The sequence below is a fragment of the Arachis stenosperma genome, chromosome 4, assembly GCF_014773155.1.
Source record: "Arachis stenosperma cultivar V10309 chromosome 4, arast.V10309.gnm1.PFL2, whole genome shotgun sequence".
NCBI lineage: Eukaryota > Viridiplantae > Streptophyta > Magnoliopsida > Fabales > Fabaceae > Arachis > Arachis stenosperma.
Genome location: NC_080380.1, coordinates 130,646,734 through 130,656,148, shown reverse-complemented (window position 1 = coordinate 130,656,148; position 9,415 = coordinate 130,646,734). Strand labels below are relative to the sequence as shown.

General features: G+C 38.3%; 1 protein-coding gene across 1 annotated transcript; it reads left to right on the top strand.

Moving 5' to 3' along the window:
• The first annotated feature begins 283 nt into the window (after positions 1–283).
• Positions 284–2,787, top strand: LOC130975526 (uncharacterized). The gene is made up of 3 exons (XM_057900312.1): positions 284–896; positions 977–2,352; positions 2,485–2,787. The coding sequence occupies exons 1-3, from the start codon at positions 284–286 to the stop codon at positions 2,785–2,787; spliced, it is 2,292 nt and encodes a 763-aa protein (XP_057756295.1).
• Positions 2,788–9,415: the final 6,628 nt, after the last annotated feature.

Below are 9,415 nucleotides of genomic sequence, written 5' to 3'. Positions count from 1 at the left end.
CGGGGGGCGTGCTGACGTGGCAGATGATGGTTCGTTGATTGGAGCAGCACGTGGGGGGCGTGCTGATGCAGCACGGGGGGACGTGCTGACGTGGGCCTATCACGTTGGGGGCGTGATGAGTCAGTACGCGGGGGCGTTTTGACACGTGGCAAGCTGTGATTGGATGAGACAATCATTACGTGGGGGGCGTGGTGAAAGCTCTCCTCTATATAAGGCAGTGCTCCGGTTCATTTTCATTCTGAGTAAGAGTGTATGAGTGTTCTTTGAGTGTTTCTGAAGAGTAATGGAGGGTACCGCAAATTTGGTGGTGTATCGCAATGGTGAGATAATACGAAATACTCATGAGGGAGTTCGGTTTGTGTGTCAAAATCCGTTTTCGTTTGTGGTTCCATGCACGATGACGTTAATGGAGCTTCCGAATGGTCTCTGTCAAAGCATGGAGAACAATACGTTAATGAGAGTGAGCAGAATTCTGTACCGGAATCCGGTTATTGTTTTTGGTGGTTTAATACAGTTTGATACCATGCCAATCACAGACGAAGTGAGTATGCAGAATATGTTTCAAATTCACCGGCAGACTCAGATGCGACAGCCACAGATTGAGCTGTATGTTGAGTTTGAAACCGTAGAGGCAGAAGGGACTCAAAATGATTTAGAGGTGGCGGATGATAGAAACGCAGTGTATGAGGGAATGAATAGTGACAGTGACGAGGACTTCGAAGCCACTTATGAAGCCGGAGATGAGGATGAGGATGGTGATGTGGGAGTTGAGACAGCAGCGGAGAATGTAGTGGCTCATCCCTCGACCAGTCAACCGATGAACGTGCCACGTTTTATGCGTGAGGTGGATCTCGACGCCATGCATGCACCGGAGTTTCCGGAATATTCAAACATAGGTGCGTGATGATTAAATAATACGTTGTTGTTAATTTATGCATTGGATTGATTAGTAAACGACGATTTCTACTTTCTGTAGGCGTTGCTAATCCTGAGGATGGAGAGTTTCGGATTGGAATGGAATACAGTTCTAGAAAGACGGTCATGGCAGCAATTAGAAGTTACACTATCACTAGAGGAGTTGACTACGACGTGTATGAGTCTGAGCCACAGACCTTCTATGCAAAGTGCAAGATGTATGCGCGTGGCTGCGATTGGCTTATCCGAGCCAGCTTGATAAGGAAAAAATGTTGTTGGGAGATACGCAGATACAACGGTCGGCACACGTGCTCAATGGGAGTGATTTCACAGGATCATTCGAAATTGGACTCGGATACAGTTGCGGAGGCTATAAGGCCATTGGTCGAGACTGACCCGTCCATCAAGGTGAAATCTATAATAGCCGAAGTCCAGTCAAGGTTCAACTATACCATCAGTTATCGAAAGGCTTGGTTGGCAAAGCAGAAATCCATAGCAAAGGTTTTCGGTGATTGGGAGGAGAGTTACCAAGCCTTGCCATGGTGGCTCTCGGTTATGGTTCAGAAGATGCCTGGGTCAGTTGTCCAAATAGAAACACGACCACTGTTCAACGGGAATGAGGAGGCGCAAGGGGTAAAAATACTCCATCGCGTATTCTGGAGTTTCAATCCATGTATTAGGGCATTTAGGCATTGTAAGCCCCTAGTTCAGGTTGATGGCACACACCTATATGGCAAGTACAAAGGTACACTTCTGGTCGCTGTTGCACAAGACGGGAACCAGAACATTGTGCCTATCGCTTTTGCCTTGGTGGAAGGGGAGACAGCCGACGCGTGGCACTTCTTTCTGAGGAATCTGCGAATGCATGTTGTAAGAAAAGATGGTGTGGGAATGATCTCAGACCGGCATGAGTCAATTCGGGCAGCAGTGAATCGTTCCGGAGGTGACTGGCAACCTCCAAGAGCATGGTGGATGTTTTGTATAAGGCACATCGGCAGCAACTTCCTACGAGCATTCAAAGTCCCTCACTTGCAAAAGCTTGTGGTCAACATCGGGTATTCAAGAACGGTGGAAGAGTATAACATCAACTATAAAAGGTTGGAAGAGCGAGGCGAGGCATATGCCAGGTGGTGCGACGACATCGGACTTAGACATTGGGTACTGGCGTTCGACGAGGGACATCGATGGGGCCATATGACGACGAACCTTGTCGAGTGCATTAACTCAGTGTTAAAGGGTGCCCGTAATTTACCTGTGTTGGCACTAGTCCGAGCAACATATTGTCGGCTAAATGAACTTTTTACGCGGAAGAGTGCCGAGAGTCACGAACGCAAGCGTGCTGGATTTACCTATTCCGCATTTGCACAACAGCGGATTGAGGCAAATATGCATCAGGCTGGGAATATAGTTGTGCACCGGTTTGACAGACGGAATGAGGTATTTGAGGTGCGCGAAATGACTAGCGGAAAGGTGTTAGTGGTTGATCTTGCGCAACGGAGGTGTGACTGTGGGCACTTTCAGGTGGAAAGAATACCATGTCGCCATGTTATTGCTTGATGTGCTAACCAGCGTCTCGATTGGCAGCTGTATGTGCATGATGTGTACAAGATGACAGAGATCCGTAAGGTATATAGATTCGAGTTCACACCGTTAGGTGATGCCGAGACATGGCCTGATTATGAGGGACCCACATTGGTCGCTAATCCTGCCCTGAGGCGAACGTCGAAGGGTCGCCCGAAATTGACCAGATACTTGAACGAAATGGACTCACGCGACATGCGTGGTCCTCGGATATGTCGTCTCTGTGGTGCTCAGGGTCATAGTCGGAGTCGATGTCCTCAGCGTCCTGGACCGAGTGGTGCGGGAGTTTAGGGTTTTATTTCCTTCGTGTTTGTATTTTTAAATTTGCAATTTGTCAACTGGGGTTTTTTTATATTAGTCGTCAGTCGTTTTTGTATTTTCAAATCTGAGATTATCCATTGATGTTTAACAACAACTTAATCTAAACATTTATTGCCTTCGTGAAGCAAATATAGGAAAGATAAATACATTTTACATCGGTTAACATACACAACATTAAATACGAATTACATCGGTTAACATACAGAACATTAAATATGAATTACATCGGTTAACATACAGAACATGAAATATGAATTACATTAAACCTTAGGAATAAACCCTCTTATCACCCCAATCCTCGATACGTGGTAGAATCCCGTGGCGCGTAAGTAATTTTTCACCCTCGGGTTCCACGTCTGTGGCGGATCCAGTTTACGCACCAACAAATTCCTGTTAGGCTGCATTAATAAAAATATATTTATTAGATAATTTATAAATATAAATTTTTTAATAAACAAATATTAACATATTTATTTATTTTAATATTTTATTTATTAAAATCATTAACGTATATTTCAAAAAGTTTATGCATTCATGTATTAAAACCCTGAACCATATATCTATTACTATACAAACCCGTTTAAATCGATATATATTACAATAATAATAATAATAATAATAATAATAATAATAATAATAATAATATTATTATTATTATTATTATTATTATTATTATTATTATTATTAATATCATATTTTTAAATTAATATTAATATAATTAAACCTACTACGCGATATTTTTTTCCTCATGCAACTATATATTTTTTTAATATTCAATGCATATATCTAATATTTATTTATTTATTTATTATTTTATTCTAACAGTTATTTTTTTATTTATTTACAGATTATATATATTTATTTTATTTACTATATTATTTCAATAAAATACTATGGTAGAAAAAATATATTTTTAAATAGAATTTTAATTATTATATCATATAATATACATTTTATTCTAGTATATTTTTATAACATAACACTAATCCAAAATTAACAGAAAAATAAAATATAATTCTGAAATAATATGTTAAATAACAAAAAAAAATAGAAACTTAACACATAATAAAATTATAAATTACCAACTTACATAAACTGGATGATCCAAATAATTTATAATATGTTCTTCCGGAGCACTATAATTACGAACCATTTCTTCAAATAAAACCAAACTATTTTTTTTCCTATTTTCCAACCTTTTTCTTTTTTTCTACAGCAACCTTCTTACTTGAAACACTCTTCTTTCTTCTACTCTCCCTAACTAACACCCGCTGTATCACTACACACTTCTAATGCTTCTACTACTTGTATATATAAGCATGGAAGGTTTCGAAGCATGCAGCTTGCTTGCTATTTCCCGGGGAGGAACACTGTTCCTTGCATGGCAGCAGTCAACATGCCCCCCCGTGGTGCAGAGCATCAGAACTCCGCGACGCCACGTCCTCCACGCCCCCCCCCCCCCCCGTGGTGCTGCATGCTTGCCACGTCCTCCACGCCCCCTGCGTGGTGCTTGGCGTCTGACACCCGGCTTATGAGCGAGCGCAGCACGCCCCCTGCGTGATGGATGCTCCCTCCATCCTCCGGTAAATTACCCCATTCCCCCATATCCTGCAAATACACCAACAGCTTTTCCATAATCAAAATAATTTCCGAAATCTGAAACTGATGAAATAGAAAGTTTTTTTTTTGATATTTTGATGAAATAAAAAGTTGAAATGAGTTAGACGGTCCCAAGGAACAGAAGCATCAAGCTTCACTAGGACGGTTTGAGAGTTTTTTAATTTTGATATGGGGATAGCGTTGGTGTTTTTCAACGTTATGGGGGTTTGGGGTGTTTGACGGAGATGTGACGGCGCTGCTAAAGAAATCGGTGGCACCGATTGGGGGGAAGGAAATCGGTGGGACCGATTTCTGGGAACGGGAGGGGCTGAAATCGGTGGCACCGATTGGTGACCCGTTGCCACATGTCGCGCATGCAGGTGGCTCCCCTGGTGGCCCGTGACCCTTATCTCTATTTCCCCTACCGTATACCCCTCTCTCTTTCACTCTCCAACACTCTCTCTTTCACTCTCAACTTTCCCTTTCTACTTCCTCTCAACCCCACTCCTTCACCATTGTTGGACCACCACAGATCAGGGAAAGAATAAAAAAAAATGCCAAAAAAAAGGAAAACTAAGGAAGTAAATCAACCGGAGCTTCATATTGTTAATTATCTTGGAGATCCAAATCATGTAAGTTTTTTTTTCATAATTTTATTTAATGATAATGATAGTGATAATTTTAGATTTTATTAACAGTATATATTGTAATGACACTAAGTAGAAATTAGAAATTAAACATATATGTATGTATTTTATTATTAGGTGGTTAGAAATAGAAATAAAAATAGGAATAAACCTTGTATGTATGTATGTATGTATGGAGATGAGATGAATGTTTGAATGTTGTGATGAATGTTTGTTTGTTTGTACTGGTGATGAAGATGAAGCTCTAGGTAATGTATATTATTTAAAAAAAAGAAAAAAAATATTTGAAAAAATAGTACATTAAAAAAAAGAAAGGAAAATCTGTACCTAATAAATTGGAATAGGGAGATATTAATATATTGTTGTTGTTATTGTCAGTATTAGTAATCGAATTTAATTAATTATTATGATTAATAATAAAAATTTTATTAGTTATTTTATTTATGATCGTTAATTATTATGATTAATAATAAAATTAGTATATATACTGTTTGAATAATAATAATAATAAAAAATTAGTATGTTGTTTGGTTTATATAAATAATAATAATAATAATAGTAATAATAATAAATAATAATAATAGAAAAATTAGTATGTATGTTATTTGAATAATAATAATAATAATAATAATAATAATAAAAAATTAGTATGGTACGTTTTATACGAATAATAATAATAATAACAATAATAATAATCATAATAATAGAGAAATTAGTATGTATGTTGATGGTTTCAGTGGCTAAGAGAAGGGGGGGTTGAATCTTAGCCCCTTTTTGCTTGCTGACTCTTGCTGGACTTTAGATGAGACTTTTCTGTTTTATCTCGTCTCTAGTCACGAGACATTTTCATTTTGTCTCGTCACTTGGCATGAGACATTTTTGATGTTGCATCTTGAACAATAAAAACAGAATTGAGGTAGGAGAGAGAGAGAGAAGATAACACTCAGATATATCCTGGTTCAGCTGCTAAGTGCAGTGCAGCCTACATCCAGTCTCCATCACAACAATGATGGAATTTCACTATAATCATCCAGATTACAACTTGTAAAGTGCTAACCCAACTTACAAGGGGATTCCCACAGAATCATGAAACACAACACAGATGTACAAAGGAACTCTAAGACATCTATGGCTTTTTCTTTTAATTTTGCACTCTCTGCCTTTTTCCGCTCTATGGCTTTTTCTTACAAACCTCACTGTTTGCCTTTTTCCATGAGACTCAAGACATGACAAAATTAAACAGAAAAATACAAAACAGAAAACATTGAAGGAGAAGAGAACTGCTAGCTTAGGTAGCTCTGAGAACTATGTGCCTTGCACTCTCAAATCTTACTCCTTGAATCAAACCATGACTGTTCACCTCTTTTATAGAGAAGTGACGCCTTCATAGTTGAGACCCAAACCCGAGCTCAGTTTCTTCCCTTCAACAAAAACCGGTTCGGCCATACAGAGAGAAGAGGTAACTCATGCATAAACCAACATGCAAATACCTCTAGTCCTTCCTAGGTCACCACACTTCATCAATCCGAGCGCTCCATCCTTGGCTTCCTCTCCAAGATGGATTTCTGGCCCTTGATGCTTCATGATGATGATGACTTCATCTGCTTCAACTTCTGCCTTCAACCATCACTTCGCCACTCTAGCTACTCTCTGTGGTGGTTGATCAGAAATGAAGACAAGTCACGCCTCCAAGATCTTTCTGCTGGCCGAATCTTCTTCTTTCCTTTTTTTTTGGTATGGAGGATCCGAGATTAACTCACCAAATCTAACCATATTTGGTGATTATCTCAGCCACTACATACTTTTTGTTTTCTTGCCATCATAGTGATGGACTTGTAGCTTGTCCTTCCTTCCTTTCGGTAGCTTACATTTGCTTCCATGGTGGCCATTGTTTCCTGTGTATTAACCGAAAAGAGAAGAAGAAAGAGATGAGAGAGAACAGAGAAAGTGAATAAAAGCAATTCAAAACAAATTAAATGTAGATAGCTTGCTTTTACTTCCCTGGGTGGCGTGCAACACTAATCATAATGATTTCCATCAAATCAAAGTCAATTTCTCTCTCATAGTTCCAAAGCTAGCATATTAAATTTGAAATCCATTCTTAGCAAGCAATGGAATCCGTTGGAAGCTTCATGGTTTCGGTTAATGCATGGAAGCATTAATAATTTGGGCTTGGTTGTAACAAGGATTGTTCTTGGCCCAAATAAAAGCATTTGCTTTCCTGATGCATATTGAATTCTGATCAAGCATGGGAAGCTTATTTTTGGGCTTGTAACAATGTTAATCTGGCCCAATAAATCATTACTTCAATTCAGCCATATATCATTGAATATTTTTTTGAATCAATGCTGAATTGGAAAGCAAATTCACACTTGGGCTGCAGCATTTTATTTTATTTTCGGCCCAATTCAATTCCTGCATTACAAAATTATTAATTAGCATATAATCAAATAACATTGTATTAATAATTTTGTAATTAGATATTTTAACAATGTTTGTTCATCACAAAAATTAATTTGGAGTTTTCCAAACTCATCAATCTCCCCCTTGATGACAAACATTATTAAAATTGAAATGGAAAGAAATTAAAGATTAGAGTACAAGTACTCCCTTTGATGATTGAATTTCTTCCTTTTCAAAGTGTCACATGGCTCCCCCTTAATATATGCTACTATACCAAGGGAAGCATAAAAACTTGTCACATTTAATCAAGCTTCAAAATAACAATGTTATTCAACATATTTATTTGAGAATGTTGAATGCTTGATTTGTGAGCAGAGTTTGGTGATAATCAAAACTTATTTGTTATCATAATTGATTTTCTGCTCAAACCAACATTACAAGTTTCAAAAAATCCAAACATTTTCCTGTTCAACATATCAGAGCAAAGTAACATAAGGAAAATATTTGTAAAGCAAAATAGGGCAGTTTTTGATGCTTTATACAATTTAAAGGAACTGCCAAAAATACATTTTCAAGGCAATAAGACTATCAATAATTAATCAACAGCCAGTCATAAAAATCAAGCATAATTTTTAAACCAGATGCCGAATCAGAATAATCAAAACATTATCAGCCAATTGCAGTTGGAACAATGCAAATATTATAGGCATTTTTCGAACAAGGGAGATCATGAATTTTCAATTTTGAAAATTTCATCCCTGTTCCTATCTCCTTTTCATCCCCTGTTTTTCTTTGTTTCCAATTTCAATTTTGGAAACTTATTTTCCTCCCCCTTTTGTCATCATGGGGGGACACCTGCACAAGATACGAAGAATACCACAGGATAAACATAATAACAAGACAGCAAAATAACATGAGTGTTTCAAAGTATCACAGAGCAGGGAGTTTGTAGTTACGCTCATACAACAAAAAAAGATTGAGCCTACTTGAGCCAATATCAAGTAAAATAAAAGAAACACTAATCATCAGACAGATTGTAATCAGAATCTGCAGCATCTTCTTCACTGCCAGCGCCCAAATCCTTTTCCAGATTGTCTAGCATCATACCCACTCGCTCTTTACATCTGCCCCAGGCACGTTCATTTTCATATGCCAGCTTTCGAGCAGCTCTATGAAATTGAATCATGAGAGTGGACATGTTAGAGAATTCGGTGAGGATTTCCCTTGAGGATTCAGTGGCTTTAGAAGATTCAAACTGGCTTTCAAGGTCACTGTCCATTGGCATCGGTTTCTTGCTCTTTGTCCCTTTTACCGCACCACCACCCTTGATCATGGAAGTTTTGTTTTCCACAGATTCATTTGTTAAATCTACCTTATAGTACTCAAAAACACACGTGAGAAAACATTCCATAAGGCAGATTTGCCTTTTTGGTACTTCTTACACAGTCCCACATATGTCTGATCATAAGATAAGCAAATGAAATAGGAGTAGAAGTAACAAGGGCAAAAATGATTAAGGAATCAGATACAGTTACCCTATTGTGAGAACCACTCTGTGGAGTTAATATGTGAGTAATGATGCGATGCAGCAATGAATTTGTTGGTCCAAGAGCCTTATGAGTAGGGACCGTGCCATCTAATCCAGACATGTTTGCACAAATATGGCTGAGAACCTGTTTGTAACCGATCCCAACATGATCATCCCATTTGTCATTCATGTATGCTTTTGGTCCCTCGTCCGTGTACCCGAGGGCTGCACCCAGGGTTTCTGAGTTCAGAACCATATGCACACGTTTCACATAAGAATGGAGAGCACCATCGATCATTCTGAGGTTCGCATAAAATTGCCGAACCAGTTTTGGGTATACCATCTTGTGAATGTGCAGCAAAGGTGTCCACTTGAGGTTATCGAACAGAGGTTGCAAGATAATTCCTTTTGTTGACAGATA

Coding starts and splice junctions, on each gene's coding strand:
- LOC130975526 (XM_057900312.1), top strand. CDS start 284: ATGGAGGGTACCGCAAATTTGGTGGTGTATCGCAATGGTGAGATAATA. Junction 897..976: donor TCCGGAATATTCAAACATAG/GTGCGTGATGAT, acceptor TACTTTCTGTAG/GCGTTGCTAATCCTGAGGAT. Junction 2,353..2,484: donor GGTTTGACAGACGGAATGAG/GTATTTGAGGTG, acceptor TGTGCTAACCAG/CGTCTCGATTGGCAGCTGTA.